Source organism: Scyliorhinus canicula, chromosome 3, assembly GCF_902713615.1.
Source record: "Scyliorhinus canicula chromosome 3, sScyCan1.1, whole genome shotgun sequence".
Lineage (NCBI taxonomy): Eukaryota > Metazoa > Chordata > Chondrichthyes > Carcharhiniformes > Scyliorhinidae > Scyliorhinus > Scyliorhinus canicula.
In genome coordinates, this window is record NC_052148.1 from 84946620 (window position 1) to 84967039 (window position 20420).

The 20420-nt window shown below is 52.4% G+C and overlaps 1 protein-coding gene across 4 annotated transcripts in view; it reads left to right on the plus strand.

The window, feature by feature from the left end:
- Positions 1–20420, plus strand: part of LOC119962771 (phospholipid-transporting ATPase ID-like) — a 348272-nt gene that overhangs the window by 315760 nt on the left and 12092 nt on the right. For all 4 annotated transcript variants that reach the window (XM_038790831.1, XM_038790829.1, XM_038790830.1 and 1 more), the window contains 2 exons: positions 2681–2819; positions 20070–20200. In XM_038790831.1, coding sequence (XP_038646759.1) covers positions 2681–2819; positions 20070–20200 — 270 coding nt within the window. The remainder of the gene's footprint in view (positions 1–2680; positions 2820–20069; positions 20201–20420) is intronic.

Here is a 20420-nt window from a genome sequence, read left to right on the forward strand (position 1 = left end):
CTGTTTGAGAGAAGAATAGTCACAGGAGGCTCCTGCCTTACCTGCCTGCCTCTTCTGGTGGTCTGAACCTGTGGTGTGACAACCTCTCTGAAGCTGGTGTCTAAAACACTTTCTGCCCCTGTATGCTCCACAACGTGTCCAGCTGCTGCTCTAACTGAACTACTCACTCTGTGAGGAGGTGCAGCTGGTCACACTTCAGCAGACATAGTTGTCAGGGACGTGAGAAAGCTCCCTGATTTCCCACATTTGGAAGGAGGAGCATATCACTGCCATTTCTGTTCCTGTACACTTAAGAAAGATATAAGAATAAGAATTTTACCTTGCTTGTCCACCTCATAGTGCTTTTTTGTTGGTCAGAGGAAGAGGGTGGGAGGGAAACACTAATGCAGTGCTTCAGGCTTAACGTCTCCTTGACATCAGTTCTCAGCTACCCACAGTACAGTCGAGGTGAGTGAATTTACTTCTCCCAGAATCCTCTTCTGCCACCTCTGCTGGTTAATCTTCCTCCTGTTTGTCACTGGAAGGGTTCTTTGGCTACCCGCAGTACAGTCAAAGTGACTGAGTTGACTTCGCCCAGAATCCTCTTCTGACAGCCCCGGGATCTACCGGCCTCACCGAGGAGACACAGATGGATTCCATTCAGCACTGTTCCCCACAAACGGGGACTAGGCAGAAGGGCACTTGGGTGGTGGTGGGCGGTCTCTCAGATGATCAGAGGCCCTGGGTAGTTGATAACTGGGCAGGATGGCACCCTGGCACTGCTGATGCCACATGGGCACCTTGGCTCTGCCAGCCTGGCACTGCCAGGGTGCTCAGGCACTGCCAGGCTGGAAGTGGCACGTTGGCAATGCCAAGGTGCCCAGGGGGAACTTTTCCCATATTTGTGATCAGGTCCGGGGTTGCCCTGCCTATAAGTGGTGGGGTGTGGAAGGATCAAGGACCGCGTAATAGTTGTGTTGGGCATCGGGGGGGAGGTGGTCTGAGATTGCATCGAGAATGGTGCCCCGATCTCTTTCTGCACTGGTGACCTGCAACTGAATGCAGCCTCGGCAGGGTATTCCCTGCTGAGGCCTGAAAAGAAAGCGCCGGGAACAATCGAACAGACTCTGTTTTTAGTTAGATTGCGCCCTAATTATAACAAGGCTCAGAGCCTCAATATTCCTGTTAGCTTGGTTCCTTTGAGGGAGAGAGCTGACTGGGGGTGACTTAACCTGAGGATCACCACACCTCAGACAAGGGGGAAGGTTGAGAAGGTGGGGCCTTCATGAATAATCCCAGCCCGTATGGAAATTTATCCTGCGCTGTTGGACTCACTCTACATCACGAACCAGTTGTCCAGCCAACTGAGCTAAACTGGCCATATCACTATAGGAAGAAGCGGGGTACAGAGGAGATTCACCAGGATGTTGTCTGGAATGGAGCATCGGAGCTATAAGGAGAGACTGGACAAGTTTGGATTGTTTTCTTTAGAGCAGATAAGGTTGAGTGGGGGCGATTATTGAGGTATATAAGAGTATGAGAGGTTTGGACAGGGTAAATGGGAAGCAGCTGTTAACCATCGTTGGGGGGTCAATCATAAAAAGGCATAGTTTTCGGATGAGGGGCAAGAGATTCCGAAGGGATTTGAGCGTTGTGAGAATCTGGAGTGCAGTGACTGGGAAGGTAGTGGAGGCTGGAAACTTTACAACTATTAAAAAGCACTTGGATGAGCTCTTGAAACACCTTCACATTCAAGGTAGGGGATAAGTGCTGGTAAGTGGGATTAGTGCAATATTAAGGGTAGTTATTGTCAATGCAGATTTGATAGACCGAAGAGCCTTTTCTGCATTGTATAACTCTATGACAACCCGTTTACTTAACTTGTAAAGACACGTCTTTCTCTCTGGCCTGTTATTTTCAATGAGACATTTGAACTCAGCTGCTTTACATTAGCTAGTGCCGTAAAAAAGGAGGCATGACCTCCTTTGCTCCACTCCTTTTATACTTCTCTGCCAGAACTGGGGACAAACTTTGAGGGGAGTACAGGAGCAAAGAGACCTCGGGGTTCAGGTGTATAATTCTCTGAAGGTGGCCAAGCAAGTTGAAATAGTTGTTTGTTTATTAGTTTGTTTTGTTCATTGTCATATGTACCGAGGTACAGTGAAAAGTAATTTTCTGCATGAAGTTCAAACAGATAATTTATTACATGAAAAGAAAATACATAAAAGCGAAACACAAGGTACACAATGTAAATGTTAACAATGCTAGGGTTTATAAATAAAGGCATAGGGTATAATAGCAAGGATGTGATGCTACACCTATATAAATCAGTGATGAATTTAGAGGGTACAGAGATAAGGCTGGGGAATGGGACTAACTAGGTTGCTCTTTTGGGAGCCGGTGCAGACATGATGGGCCAAATGGCTTCCTTCTGTGCTGTAGATAACAAACAAATAACAAACACTTCCCTGCTTGAGTCTCACCCAGCCTGTCAGGATGGTCAGCTGAGACAGGCATTTAAAAAGTTAAGCACAGGTAAATCGATAGACTGGCAATCTGTCACTGATTGCTACTCTGAGGATGTTATGGCCCAAGTATTGCTGAAAATTACACATCATCCTTCAAAAGACTAAAATGTATATTTACTGATGAATAATGAATATCTAATTTTGACTTCACAAATCTTGCTTCTTGCCAACAGATTGCATTGGATACAACATATTGGACAGCTATCAACCATTTTTTTATCTGGGGAAGTCTTGCTGTCTACTTTGCAATAACTTTTACAATGTATAGCAATGGCATGTATCTGATGTTTCCAACATCATTTCCCTTTATAGGTATGTACTTTTAATGCAGTTATTATCGATTTCTTGCTAAAAGTATTTTACAACATGATATTGGAGAAAAATTAGACTCTTTAACCTATTTTTAAAATTTCATTTGACTATGATACTCATTTGTAATATTTCATCTAAACACTGGATGCAAATAAGGTAATATATAGAGGAAATAACTAGCAGAGAAAATAGTGAGCCCCTTACACTGAGTTAGAGGATGAAGGGGCTAAATGATCAAATTCACAAAATACCATCTGAAGAGCAAGTGGCTGTATCGATTTTTACCGTAGCCTTGTAAGCAGAAGGCACGGAGCTATTAAAATTGGAAATGCTCAAGAGACCAGAGTTCGTGAAGCACAGAGATTTAATGGGGCTATAAGATTGGAGGATTGGGATGGGCGGGCCATGGAATGATTTGAAAACAAGGAAGAGAATTCTAAAATGAAAGTATTGATTAACTGGGAGTTGGTATAAATCAGCAAGCATAGAGGCTGAACAAAATTTGGTGTCATTTAGGATGTGAAAAGCAGATTTTTGAATGGCTTTTAGTATATGGAAAGTGGAGGGGTGGCGTTGGCATCATGCTACGTAATATACCTGGACTAGTAACTCAGAGGCCCAGGTTATGCGCTGGGCATATGGGTTCAAATCCCATTACAAGAGCTGGTGGAATTTAAATTAAATTAATCAAATCTGGAATTGAAAGTTAGTTTCCATAACGGCGACCAAGAAACAATCATTGGCTGTTATTAAAAACCCATCTTGTTCACTAATGTCCTTTGGATAAGGAAATCTGCCAACCTCCCCTGGTCTGGCCTATATGCAACTTCAGACCCACAGCAATATGATTGATTCTGAACTGCCCTCTGAAATGGCCTAACAAGTTTGAGAGCAATTATGAATGGGCAACAAATGTTGGTCTAGCCAGTGATGTCCACGTTTTTTCAAAGAATAATTTGTTGACCTAGAGTAGGCTGGCGGTGAAAGAACATAGATTTATCTATATAATTTACTGAATCCTGCATAAAGCAGTATACCTCTCCGAGTATAATCCTGGCTGGGAGAACTAACCACACCAGGCCCCATTTGAGCCTGCTTTTATGTTAGCTCATAACAAGCCCCAGATAGTTGGCCTCTGCCCCCTACCTGGGAAGCTTGTACTCCACGACACCCACTGGGAGATCAATGATGGTTTCCCGTGTCCTTGTGGCCGTTATGACACCCCGCCGCAAAAGTCCAAAAGTTGCCCTTCAGCCGGCAATGGTAGATTTATGCGCCGCTTCGCCTCCGGCTGCATTTTTGCCTCTGGCCGCCCTGGGTCCGGTGTACTGCATCTTTTAGCCAATCACCTTTTCCTGGCTGACTACCAAAGAGTTATTGTCGGGACCTTGGTTCCAGACATACCATCGTCCGCCTACACAGACTCCTCTGCTTCCATCTCAGATCCAGAATCATACTCGTCTTGTTCGTCTTGTTGAACCGAGCGTGGCTACCCAGACAGCTGGGCCCCCAAAGCGAGAGGTGGTTTCTGGTGGGGGCGAAGGAGTTATCACTGCTGGACGGGTGTCATGAGGATGGGTTCACACTTCATCAAGCAGTTCAAGTGTTTTCTTCGGATCCTTCGCTGAACCCGGACTTTATATGAAACTGGGCCCATACGTTCCAGTAACACACACGGGAGGCACCATGCTCCATCACCAAAATTGCGAGCATAGATGACATCCCCGGTGTGAAATGTCTGTCCTGGCGTGAAACGTCCGCTCCGGCGCCCTAAGGCCATGGTACCTCTTTTGCATGTCCTGTTGCCTCTCTATTTTGTTGCTGAAATTAGGAAAGGTCAGACTCAGCCGAGTCCTAAGCCTTTGACCCATTAGAGCTCCAGAGGGACAATTCCTGTCATCACTGCGACATCATATGATAACTAATTGCTTTTTCAAGCCCCTTTTGAAGGTCTGGAGCGCCCTTTTAGCTAGTCCATTGTATGAAGAATAATATGGAGCAGTTCAAATATCCTGAGTGGTGTTTCGCTGCATACTTACGGCAATTTCCTCGTTTGTGAACGACGTCCCATTATCCATCACTAGGCCCTCCGGAGGAAACCCACGCAGACACATGGAGAACGTGCAGACTCCACACAGCCAGTGACCTAAGCCGGGAATCGAACCTGGGACCCTGGAGCTGTGAAGCAACAGTGCTAACCACTGTGCTAGTTTGCGATATGACTGGCCTGTTCCCGTAGCCGAGTTCGGAATTTCGCCGTAGCATGGCGAGAAACCAATTATCACCGCTTAAGCCTCATTTCCATACAATTGACAAGAGCCGCCTGTCATCCAATGGCCTCCTTAATGAACCATCAATCGAACGCGAAACAAGTTGCTGTACAAAAGTTAGGCTTTAATAAGCTAGAAGTTAGCCCTGCGGTCGACTACAGTCAATGGACGACCGCCGGGCGTTCTGGCTATTTATACCTCGATCTGGAGGCGTGGTTAACTCAGCCTCTTGACCAATCGGAGAGCCGTCACATAACTGGTCTCAACCAATCGGTCGAGAGGCACATGACCGACCAGGGCCAATGGTAAGCCGGTGTTCTGCACCAATGGCAGGCAGCTATGCGAATCATACCACCACATTCACCCCTTGCGGAGAAAGAAGCCGGGGGCGGGGGGGGGGGGGGGGGGGGGTATCAACGAGAGCCGGGGGGAGGGGGGAGAACTGGTGGTATGAGTAGCAGCCAGAGAAGGGAGAATTTTTTTTTTTTTTTTTCGGCTTCTCACTAGCCCAGACAATTAACAATAGTACAAAATGTCCCAACAAGGTCCATGGAGTTGTTGTAAATTAAATCGACTCGATCAGTCTTTTCGTGGCCCGTGACGTTCTGGCAGACCGCCGCAGTGTAGTAGGTGACGTCGGTTCAGCCGATGGTGGTGGTTCCGCTGACGTCCTGGAGTCCGGGAGCGATGGTCCTTGAACAGTCTCCGTCACCCGAGCTGGCGGTGGAGACGCCATGGATGGGGAAGGGGTGGCCAGGGTGGGGCGCTGGGGGAAAAAAAACGGGGGGGTCTGTGGTGAAGGGGGGGAGGCCGCACGCCGGCGGGTGCAAGGTCCCGGAGGGAGACTGTGTCCTGCCGACCGTCGGGGTACTCCACATACGCATACTGCGGGTTAGCTTGGAGTAACTGGACTTGTTCCACCAACGGGTTGGACTTGTGCACCCGCACATGGTTCCGGAGCAAGATGGGTCCGGGGGCGGCCAGCCACGTCGGGAGAGGGGATCCAGAGGACGACTTCCTGGGGAAAACAAGAAGACGTTCATGAGGTGTCTGATTTGTTGCAGTACAGAGGAGTGAGCGGATAGAATGTAGGGCATCGGGGATAACCTCTTGGGTGCTATGTCTTTTCGTACGACGTCATTTCGTCCAACGACACTTCGTCCACGTCTTTTGGTCCAACGTCTTTTTGTCCGCACGTCTTTTGGTCCAACGTCATTTTGTCCGATGATTTTTTTCGTCAAAGACTTTTTGTAACTTGTTACGTTTTTTTGTCGGATTATTTTTTTTGTCAAAGACTTTTTGTAACTTGACTTATATTGCCAGAGTTGATCTCTGCGTGGATTATTGAAATAGGGATTATATAAACAGAACATTTAATCAGTCTAAATTTGATCCGGCTCTGTAACTAGCAGTGGGGACATCACTGAAAACCGATGCTGCAATTTGTCATAATCACGCCATTCCTTGTGATACACCTTTCGTATGTGTTTTCTACAAGAGGGGTGTTTGCACTTTACCTAGCAGAGGGTTGAAATCTTATATTGAATAATGTATATTCCGATCATGTACGGATTGATTCAGATTTTGCTGTGTTAGTGTACTTACGGGAACCAAGTTCCTTCCGACAATCAGTTTAATATCTGCGAATCGCAAAGCTGTCATTTCACATTTTGCAAAGACCTTTGCATTAAAATATGCCAGGCGCCAGTGCCCCAAATGATGGATATATTTTAAAATGTCAATCACCGGAATTGACATTTCGGTGTCACCCTGCATATGCCTCCCTTAATGAACTATCAAACGTTCATTTAACAGAAGTTCACAGGCGTGAGTGACAACGCTCTGCATGTCCCTCGCAGATTTTTAAAAATAAATTAAATCGGCTACATTTTATGAAGTTTTGTGGGAAAGGGTTGGTCCCGTTGATCAGACATTGGCCTTTCACCTAAACACAACCCCAGTGCTGTCAGATGTAATGAGCTTGTAAGGGGCCAGGCTAAAGAGAGTTTGGGCAGTCTCCATTCAGTATCCAGTTGGCACGGACGTGTACCACAAAACTGTCTCTAATTGGGCACTAATTGGCAGCTCATTCCGAGAAGGCATGAATTTTAGTGTGGGAAATGGAGAAACTAATAATCTTCGCACAAATACTTTCTAGTTTCATGCACTTAACAGTCAAATAAGAGCATTCGAACTCTAAACAAGTATTTCTAACAATGTTTGCAATGTTTTCCATATTGTCTGTGTTACTGCACTACATCGAAGATAATTTGCAGTTATTTCTAGTTAAGAAAAATCACCAGGTAAGTCCAGCTAAATTTGTAATTGGATAATTGGACAAAAAGACGTTGGACCAAAAGACGTGCGGACAAAAAGACGTTGGACCAAAAGACGTGGACGAAGTGTCGTTGGACGAAGTGACGTCGGACGAAAAGACGCGACACGAACCTCTTGCTATCGGGAAATAGGGAGATCTCTGGACTGGAGGGCCAGTAGTATGGTCTTCCAGATGGTACCATTCTCCCGCTCGACCCGCCCGTTACCCCGAGGGTTATAGCTGGTCGTCCTGCTAGAGGCAATGCCCCTGTTGAGCAGGAATTGACGCAGCTTGTCGCTCATAAATGACGACCCCCGATCGCTATGTATGTACGCGGGGTAGCCGAACAGGGAGAAGATGGAAAGGAGGGCCTTAATGACGGTCGATGTGGTCATGTCGGGGCAGAGAATGGCGAAGGGGAAGCGGGAGTATTCGTCGATTACCGCCAGGAAGTAAATGTTGCGGTTGTTAGAGGGAAGGGGCCCCTTGAAGTCAATGCTGAGACGTTCGAAGGGGCGGGATGCTTTGATCAGATGTGCGCGCTCGGGGCGGTAGAAGTGCGGCTTGCACTCTGCGCAGATGTTGCAGTCACGGGTTACTGTCCTGACTTCCGCGATGGAGAAAAGCAGGTTGCGGGCCTTAATGAAATGGTAGAAACGGGTCACCCCTGGATGGCAGAGGTCCGCGTGGAGGGAGCGGAGGCGGTCCATCTGCGCGCTGGCGCAGGTACCGCGGGACAGGGCATCAGGAGGCTCATTGAGCTTCCCAGGACGATACAAGATCTCATAGTTGTACATGGACAACTCGATCCGCCACCGTAAGATCTTGTCATTCTTAATCTTGCCCCTTTGTGCGTTATCAAACATGAAGGCTACTGACAGTTGGTCTGTGAGGAGGGTAAACCTCCTGCCGGCCAAATAGTGCCTCCAATGTCGCACAGCTTCGACTATGGCCTGGGCTTCCTTTTCCACAGAGGGGTGGCGGAGTTCGGAAGCCTGGAGGGTTCTGGAAAAGAAGGCCACGGGTCTACCCGCTTGGTTCAGGGTGGCCGCCAGAGCTACTTCTGATGCATCGCTCTCGACCTGGAAGGGGAGGGACTCGTCGATGGTGCGCATCGTGGCCTTTGCGATGTCCGCTTTGATGCGGCTAAAGGCCTGGCAGGCCTCTGTCGACGGCGGGAAGGTCGTGGTTTGAATGAGGGGACGGGCCTTGTCAGCGTAATTGGGAACCCATTGGGAGTAGTAAGCGAAGAAACCCAGGCAGCGTTTGAGGGATTTGAGGGTTTTGGGGAGAGGGAGTTCCATCAGGGGGCGCATGCGTTCGGGGTCAGGGCCTATCATTCCGTTACGCACTATGTAGCCGAGGATGGCTAGACGGTCGGTACTAAACACGCACTTATCTTTATTGTATGTGAGGTTAAGGAATTTTGCGGTTTGGAGGAATTTCTGGAGGTTGGCGTCATGGTCCTGCTGGTCGTGGCCGCAGATGGTGACATTATCGAGATACGGGAAGATAGCCCGTAATCTGTACTTGTCGACCATTCGGTCCATCTCCTGTTGGAAGACCGAGACCCCATTTGTGACACCAAATGGAACCCTAAGGAAGTGGTAGAGGCGCCCATCTGCCTCAAACGCGGTGTATTTGCGGTCACTCGCGTGGAGGGGGAGCTGGTGGTAAGCAGACCTAAGGTCCACAGTGGAGAAGACTTTGTATTTTGCGATATCGTTTACCATGGCGGAAATACGGGGGAGAGGATACGCGTCCAGTTGCGTAAACTGGCCGATGGTCTGGCTATAGTTTTTTTTTAAATAATTTTTATTGAAGAAATTTTTCAAGATACAAACATTTTAACCCCCCCTACATTTACATTTAAATTATAACAAAACAAAGTCAAACCCCCCTACTTAACAAGAAAAAGAAAAAAGTCCCCCCCCCCCCCCCCTACTCGCGCCCCCCCCCCCCCCCGCCGGCGAACCGACAGTCAGACCAACTTATCATTTCTAGCAGCGTCCTCGGGCAGGCCTTGCCCATGCCACCACCGCTACCGTACTTCCTTCGTCTTTGTCCCCCCTCCTCCTCCCCCCTCCCCCCCCCCCTCCCCTCCCCTCCCGGGTTGCTGCTGTCACGGCATCAGTTTCTATCTCTGATCCAAGAGGTCTAGGAAGGGTTGCCATCGCCTGAAAAACCCCTGCACCGACCCTCTCAGGGCGAATTTGATCCTTTCCAATTGGATGAAGTTTGCCATGTCGTTTAACCAGGTGTTAACACCCGGAGGCCTTTCATCCCTCCACTGAATCAGGATCCTCCTCCGAGCCACCAAGGACGCAAAGGCTAATATTCCAGCCTCCCTCGCCTCCTGTACCCCCGGTTCCACCCCAACCCCGAAGATCGCAAGTCCCCATCCTGGCTTGACCCTGGACCCCACCACTCTCGACACCGTCCCTGCCACCCCCTTCCAGAACTCCTCCAGTGCCGGACATGCCCAAAACATATGTGCATGATTCGCAGGGCTTCCCGAACATCTAATACACCTGTCTTCACCCCCGAAAAACCGACTCATCCTTGTCCCCGTCATGTGGGCTCTATGCAGTACCTTAAATTGAATGAGACTTAGTCTCGCACATGACGACGACGAGTTGACCCTCTCCAGGGCGTCTGCCCATGTCCCGTCCTCTATCTGTTCCCCCAGCTCTAACTCCCACTTATCTTTCAGCTCCTCTACTGGTACCTCCTCCACCTCCTGCATAATCTTATAGATGTCCGAGATCTTCCCCTCCCCGACCCAGACCCCTGATAGCACCCTATCACTCACCCCCCTGTCGGGGAGCGCGGGGAACCCCGCTACCTGTCGTCTGGCAAATGCCTTCACTTGGAGGTACCTGAACGAGTTCCCCGGGGGGAGCCCAAATTTCTCCTCCAGCTCTCCCAGGCTCGCAAACCTCCCCTCTATAAACAAGTCCCTCAGTTGTCTAATACCCGCCCTCTGCCAGCTCTGGAATCCCCCTCCTGTGTTTCCCGGCGCAAATCTGTGGTTCCCTCTTAGTGGTGCCCCTATCAGACCTCCCACTTCCCCCCTGTGTCGCCTCCACTGCCCCCAGATCTTGAGGGTGGCCGCCACCACCGGGCTCGTGGTATACCTCGTGGGAGGGAGCGGCCATGGTGCCGTTACCAGTGCCCCTAAGCTTATGTTGCCGCAGGACGCCCTCTCCATGCGCTTCCAGGCTGCCCCCTCCCCTTCCATCATCCACTTTCGTACCATCGATGTATTTGCCGCCCAGTAATATCCTGAAAGGTTGGGTAACGCCAGCCCTCCACTATCCCTACTCCGCTCCAAAAAGACCCTTCTGACTCTCGGGGTGCCATGTGCCCACACATACCCCATGATACTACTCGTTACCTTCTTGAAAAAGGCCCTGGGGAAGAAGATGGGCAGACACTGGAACAAAAACAAGAACCTCGGGAGGACCGTCATTTTAACTGACTGCACCCTCCCTGCCAGCGACAGCGGCACCATGTCCCACCTCTTAAACTCCTCCTCCATCTGTTCCACCAGTCTGGAAAAGTTCAACTTGTGGAGGGTCCCCCACTTCTTTGCCACCTGCACCCCCAAATACCTAAAACTTTTAACTGCTCTTTTGAAGGGGAGCCTCCCAATTCCCTCCCCTTGGTCTCCCGGGTGTATTACAAAGACCTCACTTTTCCCCAGATTTAATTTATATCCCGAAAAGTCCCCGAACTCCGCTAGTATCCCCATTACCTCCGGCATTCCCCCCTCCGGGTCTGCCACATACAGCAACAAATCATCCGCATAGAGCGAGACCCGATGTTCCTCCCCTCCCCTTGTCAGTCCTCTCCACCCCCCTGAACCCCTCAGTGCCATCGCCAACGGCTCAATCGCTAATGCAAAGAGTAAGGGAGATAGGGGACATCCCTGCCTAGTACCTCGATGGAGCCCAAAATATTCTGACCTCCTCCCGTTTGTTACCACACTTGCCATCGGAGCTGAATAGAGCAGTTTTACCCACTTGATAAATCCCTCCCCAAACCCAAACCTTTCCAACGTCTCCCACAAGTATTCCCACTCCACCCTGTCAAATGCCTTCTCCGCGTCCAGCGCTACCACTATCTCCGCCTCCCCTTCCACTGCTGGCATCATAATCATATTTAACAATCTCCGGACATTTGTGTTAAGTTGGCGTCCCTTCACGAACCCCGTCTGGTCTTCATGGACTACCCCTGGCACACAGTCCTCTATCCTGGTTGCCAGGACCTTTGCTAACAGCTTGGCGTCAACATTCAGGAGGGAGATGGGCCTGTAGGACCCGCACTGGACCGGGTCCTTGTCCCGCTTCAAAATCAAGGAGATCAGGGCCTGCGACATTGTTGGGGGCAGAACCCCCCCCCCTCGCGCGCCTCATTAAAGGCTCGCACCAGCACTGGACCCACCAAGTCCACAAATTTCCTGTAAAACTCCACCGGGAACCCATCCGGCCCCGGCGCCTTCCCCGCCTGCATCTGGCCTATCCCTTTAATTAGCTCCTGCAGCTCTATCGGCGCCCCCAACCCTTCCACCAGCTCCTCCTGTACCTTTGGGAACCCCAATTTGTCGAGAAAGTTCTTCATTCCCCCTCTCCTCTTCGGCGGTTCAGACCTATACAATTCCCTATAGAAGTCCCTAAAGACCCTATTCACCTCTTGCCCCTTCTGCACTACATCCCCACCCCTCTCTCTCACTCCCCCAATCTCTCTGGCTGCATCTCGCTTACGAAGCTGGTGTGCCAGCATCCTGCTCGCCTTTTCCCCGTACTCATACGCCGCACCCTGCGCCCTTCTCCACTGCATTTCCGCCTTCCTAGTGGTCAGTAGGTCGAACCTGGCCTGCAAGCTACGCCGCTCCCTTAATAGCCCCTCCTCTGGTGCCGCCGCATATTTCCTATCTACTTCTAGGAGCTCCCCCACCAGCCTCTCCCTTTCCTGCCTCTCCTTCCTCTCTCTGTGTGCCCTTATGGAGATCAGCTCTCCTCTAATCACTGCTTTCAAGGCCTCCCAGACCGTCCCCACCTGCACCTCACCTGTGTCATTCGTACCCAGATAGTTCTCAATGCCCGTTCTCACCCTTCTGCACACCTCTTCGTCCGCCAACAGCCCTACATCCAGGCGCCACAACGGGCGTTGGTCCCGCGCCTCCCCCATGTCCACGTCCACCCAATGTGGTGCATGGTCCGATATCGCAATGGCCGAGTACTCCGTGTCCTGCACTCTCGGTATCAGCCCCCTGTTCAATACGAAAAAATCGATCCTAGAGTACACTCTGTGGACGTGGGAGAAAAAAGAATACTCCCTCGCCCTAGGCCTACCAAATCTCCATGGGTCTAACCCTCCCATCTGCTCCATGAACCCCCTTAACACCTCTGCCGCTGCCGGCCTCCTATACGTCCTGGAACTCGATCTATCCAGCCCAGGGTCTAACACCGTATTAAAGTCCCCTCCCATGATCAGGCCCCCTGCCTCCAGTCCCGGGATGAGGCCCAGCAGGCGCCTCATAAAACCCGCGTCGTCCCAGTTCGGGGCATACACATTTACCAGTACCACATTCTCTCCCTGCAGCCTACCCCTCACCATCACGTACCTGCCCTCCTTGTCTGCCACCACCTCTGCCGCCACAAACGACACCCTCTTTCCCACCAAAATCGCCACCCCCCGGTTCTTGATATCCAAGCCTGAGTGGAACACCTGTCCCACCCACCCCCTTCTCAGGCGGACCTGATCTGCTACCCTCAAATGAGTCTCCTGCAGCATTGCTACATCAGCCTTCAGTCCCTTCAGGTGTGAGAAGACCCTTGATCTTTTGACCGGCCCATTCAGCCCCCTTACGTTCCACGTGATCAATCGGGTCGCAGAGCGACCCGTCCCTACTCCCTGTCGATTAGCCATGTCTTGTCCCTTGCTCGCCCCGGGTCATCCCTTCTTTTCTGACCCGCTTCCCATAGCGATGGCCCCCCCCCCCCCCCCCCACCCCCCCGGCTCTCCCCTTCTCGTCCCTGGTCTTTCCAGCAGCAACCCGGTGCCCCCCCCCAACCCCCCCCTGGCTAGGACCCCTCCTAGCCGCGATGTACCCAACATCGTACTCCCGAGAGTCAGCTGGTCTCCGCTGACCCGGCTGCTCCTGCCACATTCCGACTCCTCCCGGTTCACCCCATCTGCGCCCGTGAAAGATCCCCTTAAAACCCCCGAGAAAGACCCGCATAATCAACCCGCTCCCCCCCGTCCCGTCTCCCCAACTTAACGATATAAATACCCAATGGCAACTAAATACATAAATACTTAACTACATACTTAAATAACAAAATAATTAACTAACTATCAACTAACAGTGTGCCCAACCATCACCCTCCATCAAACAGTATAAATAACCGCAGATAACCATAACCCGAAAAGAAAAAAAGAACAAAAAACCCCCCCAAGCACCCAAAGAAAAAGGGTAAGAGGGGTAAATAACTAAGGGAAATTGGAAACGGGAAAAAACACCCCATAAGAAGCCAACGACCCACAATAGAGATTTCAACAGTACAAATATACAGAAACACCCAAGAACTCGAAACCTTCAAAATATTCAGAAAAGTCAACCGTTCGAGAGAAAACACCCCAAACAATCCACGAAACTGTTACCCAGTTCCGACCTGGCCTGAAAAAGAAAAGGGCCACTTGCTCAATCAAGAGTCCCCCGGCGGCTACGACCGCCGGTGCTCCCAGGTTTTAGTTCGTGTCCAACTTTTCCTCTTGTACAAAGGTCCAGGCCTCCTCTGGGGACTCAAAATAATGATGTTGGTCCTTGTAGGTGACCCACAAGCGCGCCGGTTGCAGCATTCCAAATTTAATCTTTTTCGCGTGTAGCACCGTCTTTGTCCGGTTGTACCGGGCCCGCCGCTTTGCCACCTCCGCACTCCAGTCCTGGTACACCCTTACCGTCGAGTTCTGCCACTTGCTGCTTTTCTCCCTTTTTGCCCACCTCAGGACTTTCTCTCGATCACTTAGCCGCTGGAACCGCACCAGCACCGCCCTCGGGGGCTCGTTTGCCCTAGGCCTCCTGGCCATGACCCGGTATGCCTCTTCCAATTCCAGGGGCGCCGGACCGGCCCCTTCCCCCATCAGGGAGCTCAACATCTCCGCCACATATCCCGGGAGATCCGACCCCTCCAGGCCTTCTTCCAGGCCCAGGATCCTCAAATTTTTCCTCCTCATCCGAGTGTCCAGCTCCTCGAAGCGGCTCTGCCACTTCATGTGGAGTGCCTCGTGCACCTCCACCTTTGCCCCGATGACTGTGGCCTCCTCCTCCCTCGCGGTCATCTCCTGCTGCAGATCTTTAATCGACGCCTCTTGGATCGCCTGGGCTCCCACCAACCTGGTGGCCGTCGCGTTCATGGACTCTAAGAGCTCCACTTTCATCTCCGTGAAAAAACGGAGGAGAGCGGCCTGCTGCTCCTCCGCCCATTTCTTCCACTCCTCCGATGCACCGCCGGCCGCCATTTTGATTTTCTTCCCCCGCTTTTTTTGGGGAGCTGCTGCCGTTTTTCTTGCCGCTCCACTCCGGGTACCGACCATAAAATCGGTCTAGTTCTCCTCAGGGGACCTTCCCCCACCGGGATTCGTTTTTTCAGCGCCGTTGGGGCCCTCCAATTGGCCCAAAAACACCCTTGTTGCAGGAGCTTCCAAATGTGCGGCTTAGCTAGTCATAGCCGCAACCGGAACGGTCTGGCTATAGTCGATGGCCATCCGGTTTTTCTCCCCAGTCCAAACCACCAGCACTTGGGCTCGCCTGGGACAGTTGCTGCCCTCGATGATCCCTTCCTTCAGCAACCTCTGGACCTCGGACCTGATGAAGGACCGGTCCTGGGCGCTGTACCGTCTGCTCCGTGTCGCGACGGGTTTGCAATCGGGGGTGAGATTAGCAAACAAGGAGGGGGGGGGGGTCCACTTTGAGGGACGCGAGGCTGCAGACAGTGATGGGGGTATAGGGCCGCTGAATTGGAAGGTCAAGCTCTGGAAGTCCAGTCCTAGGAGTGCCGGTGCGCAAAGGTCAGGGAGGACAAGGAGTTTGTAATTTTTAAAAACCTTCCCTTGGACCGTGATGTCCGCGATGCAGCAGCCGGTGATGCGGACGGTGTGCGAACCTGAGGCTAACCCGATTTTGTGTTTTACAGGATGGACAGGGAGCGCGCAGCGTCTTACGAGGCAGGGTGAACGAAGCTTTCCGTGCTCCTGGAGTCCAGCAGGCAGCCCGTCTCATGGCCGTTGAGGTGGATCAGCGTTGTTGTTTTGGCGAGCGTGCGTAGTTGTGACTGGTCGAGTTGAATGGCCGCGAGCCATGGAGAAGAACCATCGTCGCAGTCGTCGTCGCCCGAGTAGTAACTGGCAGAACCCTGCGTGCCAGTCCCAGAAGGTGGTGCCCAGGATCCGCACGTGGAGTCGGGATCCCAAGATGGCGGTGCCCAGGACCCGCACGTGGAGTCGGGGCCCCAAGATGGCGGCGCCCAGGACCCGCACGTGGAGTTGGGGCCCCAAGATGGCGGTGCCCAGGACTCGCACGTGGAGTCGGCGCCCCAAGATGGCGGCGCCCGCGGTGCCCTCGTGGTTGAGGGGGGCGGAGTTAACGGTGCCGGCGGGCCGACCGGAGCGGCTGAGAGCGGAAGCAGAGAGGCGCGCAGGCCAGGCGCAGGGGCCCGGGGGCGGTGAGGAGAGAGTTGCGCGGTGCGCTGGGGGGGCCCGGAAGGGCCCGGAGGAGAGGGGGAGGCGGGCAGGCTGGGCGCAGGGGCCCGGGGGCGGGAGGGGGAGAGATCGGCGCGGCATACTGGAGTGGCCAGCAAGGGCCCGGAGGGGGGGATCCCCGGTCGCTGCGCGGTACAGCAGCGACCGATTTGGCCTGGCAGACGGAGAAGAAGTGGCCCTTCTTCCCGCAGCTCTTACAGAGGGCGGAGCGGACTGGGCAGCGCGGGCGAGGGTGTTTCGCGAACCCACAGAAATAGCAGCGGGGCCCCGTGGACTTGTCGGGGCGTCCCGCGGCGCAGGCCTGAGGGAGGTCGGGAGCGGCGGATGGCGGTGGGGAAGTGTGCCAGGAGGCCCAGGGTGGTGCAGCGCGGCTGGGGACATAGGCGCGGGCGTTTAAATCGGCGACATCCAGGGAGGTGGAGAGAGTCCGCGCCTCAGTTAAGCTGAAGTCGTCTTTCTCCAGCATCCGCTGGCGGATAGCGGCAGACTGCATCCAAGCCACGTAAGCATCTCTGATCAGAAGTTCAATGTGCTCCGTGGCTGAAACTTGGAGGCGGGAGCAATTCCTCCCCAGGACAGCGAGGGCCTGGTAAAATTGGTCTAATGACTGACCGGGGAGCTGTTGTCTGGTGGCCAGCAGATGTCGGGCGAATACTCTGTTCACTGGTTTAAGAAACTGTCCATTCAGCTTAAGCATGGCCGCATCGTAATCTTTTTCTTCCCTGATCATCGCGTAGGCTGCCGTGCCCACGCTGGGGTGGAGGATGTGAAGCTTCTGTGCCATGGTGGGGGGGCTGTTTGCAGACGCCAGGTATCCCTCAAGACATGCCAGCCAATGTTGAAAGATTTCTGAAGCGTTCTGAGTTTGCGGGCTGATGCGGAGGCATTCGGGCTTGATCCGGAGCTCCATCTTCAAAATTCTAGCTTATTAAATTGATGAACCATCAATCGAACGCGAGACGAGTTGCTGTACAAAAGTTAGGCTTTAATAAGCTAGAGGTTAGCCCTGTGGTCGACTACAATAAATGGACGACCACCGGGCGTTCTGGCTATTTATACCTCGATCTGGAGGCGTGATTAACCCAGCCTCTCGACCAATCGGAGATCTGTCACATGACTGGTCTCAACCAATCGGTCGAGAGGCACATGACCGACCAGGGCCAATGGTAAGCCGGTGTTCTGCACCAATGGCAGACAGCTATGCAAATCATACCACCACACTCCTCTCATTCACCTGCAAGTGCTCACGCTAGCGCCGATTAGTACTCCTTTTTAAAAACATGAACCTGGCAGAAGGGTTTCTGTTGGGAGCCATGGAGGTGAGTAGCCATCTCTGCTCACAGGCAAGGAGCCCAGGGGCGCTGGGCTTGCTCCCTCTGCGCTTCGTGGGGGACGGGGGACCCTCGGCTGGGGGTGGGGTAATCCTCTGCAGGGGTGGGCCACCATGGGAGAGTGAGTGGGCAACCGGGGGGGCAACTGCTCGCTGCACCTTCATACCAGTCCCTGGATCATGTGTACCCATTCCGGGGGCAACCTTTGCCTGGTCTGCCCCCGGGTCACCCATAACCCCAACCGGCTGCTAAGGATTCTGACCATGCAGCTGAAGACTATTGCCAATCGGGAATTGGCAATCGTTGTTAAGTGAGCACTTCACACAACCCAAGTGTATTTCCGTGGTTGGGCGGGCCATGTAGCACGTGGGAGTCATTGTCTGCCATCCCAAACAGACCGTGATGCCTGGACAGTATACCTGAACACTGCGGAAGGCAACACCACACACGCAGCAGCCAACATCCTCACACCCAGGGGATGGGGCACAGCTCCAGCGACATGTCCACAGCCGGAGGGTGGGTGAGTGCCACAGGGAGGGAGCCAGCATCCTGTCCAGGTGGTGTTGTGAGCAGTTGTCCAGGGTACAGGGTCTGGGGCTCGGCGAAGGGGGGCCCGCTGCGGCCCGGGGTATGTGGGGAGGGCATTCCGAGTCGGGTGGTGTGTGTGTGGGGGGAGGGGGGCGAATCAACGGGGGAATCAATGGGGGAATGGAGGGTCCCAGGTGGAAGCACTACTGTTTGTTGGTCTAACGCCCTCTCTCAGTGCCTTACAGCTATTGAGCGCTATGGCAGGGATGTTGGACACAGAAGTTGCCCTCGTGATGCTGGTGCTACGCGATGTGGCCAGACGCCGGAGAATGCAGTAGCAGCATCTGCAGATGTTTAAGGCAGCGACTCTCACCTGCAGAGGGTCACTGCCCCACACCCTGAGGACCCCGCCGCCCATCAGGCCAGGGAGGCACCATGAGGGGGATTCCCGCGACGGCCCAGGGTGTACAGGAACCGCTAGTCATTCGAACAAATGATGAACATCGCATGACGCAGGAGGCTCCGCCTCAACAAGGAGAAGGTGCAACACCTGTGCCATATCCTCACGGACCTGGCACCACGTGGAGGAGGAGATGTACACCCCCTCCGGTGCCCATCAAGATCATTGCAGTCCTGAACTTTTATGACATGGGATCATTCCAGAGCTCGAGTGGGGTTCTGTGTGGTATCTTGTAGGCCTCAACCCACAGGTGCATCTGGCAGGTCACGAATGCCCTTTATGCCGGTGCAGAAGACTACATTTTTTGTGACATGGGCCAGGCCCAAAAGGATGCCGGGCAGCAGGTTTCTCCGTCATCGCCAGGATGCACCAAATCCAGGGAGTCATAGATGCCACGCAGGTTGCCCTGTGCTTATTGAACCATCTGGGGGTGCCCTATGTTAACCGAAAGGGGTACAACTCCCTCAACATACAGCTCCTGTGCGGCCACCAGTTGCAGATAATGCTCTTGTGTGCCTGCTTCCCGGGGAGTGTGCACAACAGCTACATCCTGGGGCAGTAAGTCATCCCTGCTTTCTTCAAGGAGCACCCCAGCATGGCTGGCTCTTGGGGGGATAAGGGATATCTGCTGAGGACCTGGCTCATGACACCAGTATGGAGGCCGCTGACTGAAGTTGAGGCCCGGTACAACGAGGTCCATGCAGAAACCCGGACTGTCATTGGGCGGTGCATCGGACTCTTCAACTTGTGGTTATAATGCCTCGACCGCTCTGGAGCTGCGCTGGAGTGCACCGCCCGGTGCCCCAGTGTCCTCGATGTGCTTTGCTCTCCTAGCCCTACCATTACATCTAGTTGTTTCCCTAGGATTCACATCAGACGTGGAGGCAGCCAGCTGCCTATTTTGTCCCAGGCAGCATTGGCTGTCTTGTGGCTCACCCTCTGGGGCCTTCGGGGGAACAGGACATCCCTCCAGGCCTCCACTACATCCAGGAGCCTCACCACATCAGCATCCCCGAATCTCGGGGCCGGTCTCCTCGGCGCCATTTTTGCGAGCTGGCTGGGGTTGGCTGTGCAAGTGCAGCCTAAGTGCTGCTCGAAGTTTTTAGCGGGGGGCTTGCGAATGCGGTCTCGGTGGATCAGCTGGAAAGCCGGCATCCGGGGCGAGAAGCCCGTGAGGCCTCGATAAGTGGACCATTTTACGTTGAATAGTGTTTCCGGCCTCGCCGGGCCAAGCGTCGTGAAACTGTCGATTCTCGCAATTCTCGCTCGCAACAGCACTTGGAAATTTTTCCAGAGAATCGTGCCCAGAGTATGACCATGAAGCTAGAAGAAGCCGAAAATGATTGCATGAACTACTAAGTTGCTAATAAGAGTATACATGCATCGATACGGTCTGGGGGGTGTTACAGTTATTATGGGTTATTTTGTTGCATTTCATTGTTTGTCGTTATGTTTTATATTTTCTGTAAAAAATTCCAATAAAAATTATTTTTAAAAAAAGAGTATACAGGAAATTATGAATAGCCAAGTAACTTGTTGGCATACTTTAAAGTTGACACACTATTTTGTTTTGTCTAGGGACTGCAAGGAATGCCTTGAACCAGCCACATGTATGGCTGACCATTTTTCTTACAGCGGTGATGTGTGTCCTGCCAGTTATTCTTGTGCGATACCTCAAGGGTGAACTGAAACCTACCTTCAGCAATAAAGTACGTCCTTACTTAATTCATGGCATAGATAAAGCTATCTGTGGGAACACCATTTGTTTGTCGTAATTATGTTACTTATTATTTGAAAGAATATTTCACAACTATGAACAGCAATATTACAGTCCTCCTGATTTCAGTTGCAAAAATACAATATTGTATTTTGTTTTAAATGTAATTATTTTTAGAGTTAATATATGATAGCTAGGATCTGAGGGCAATC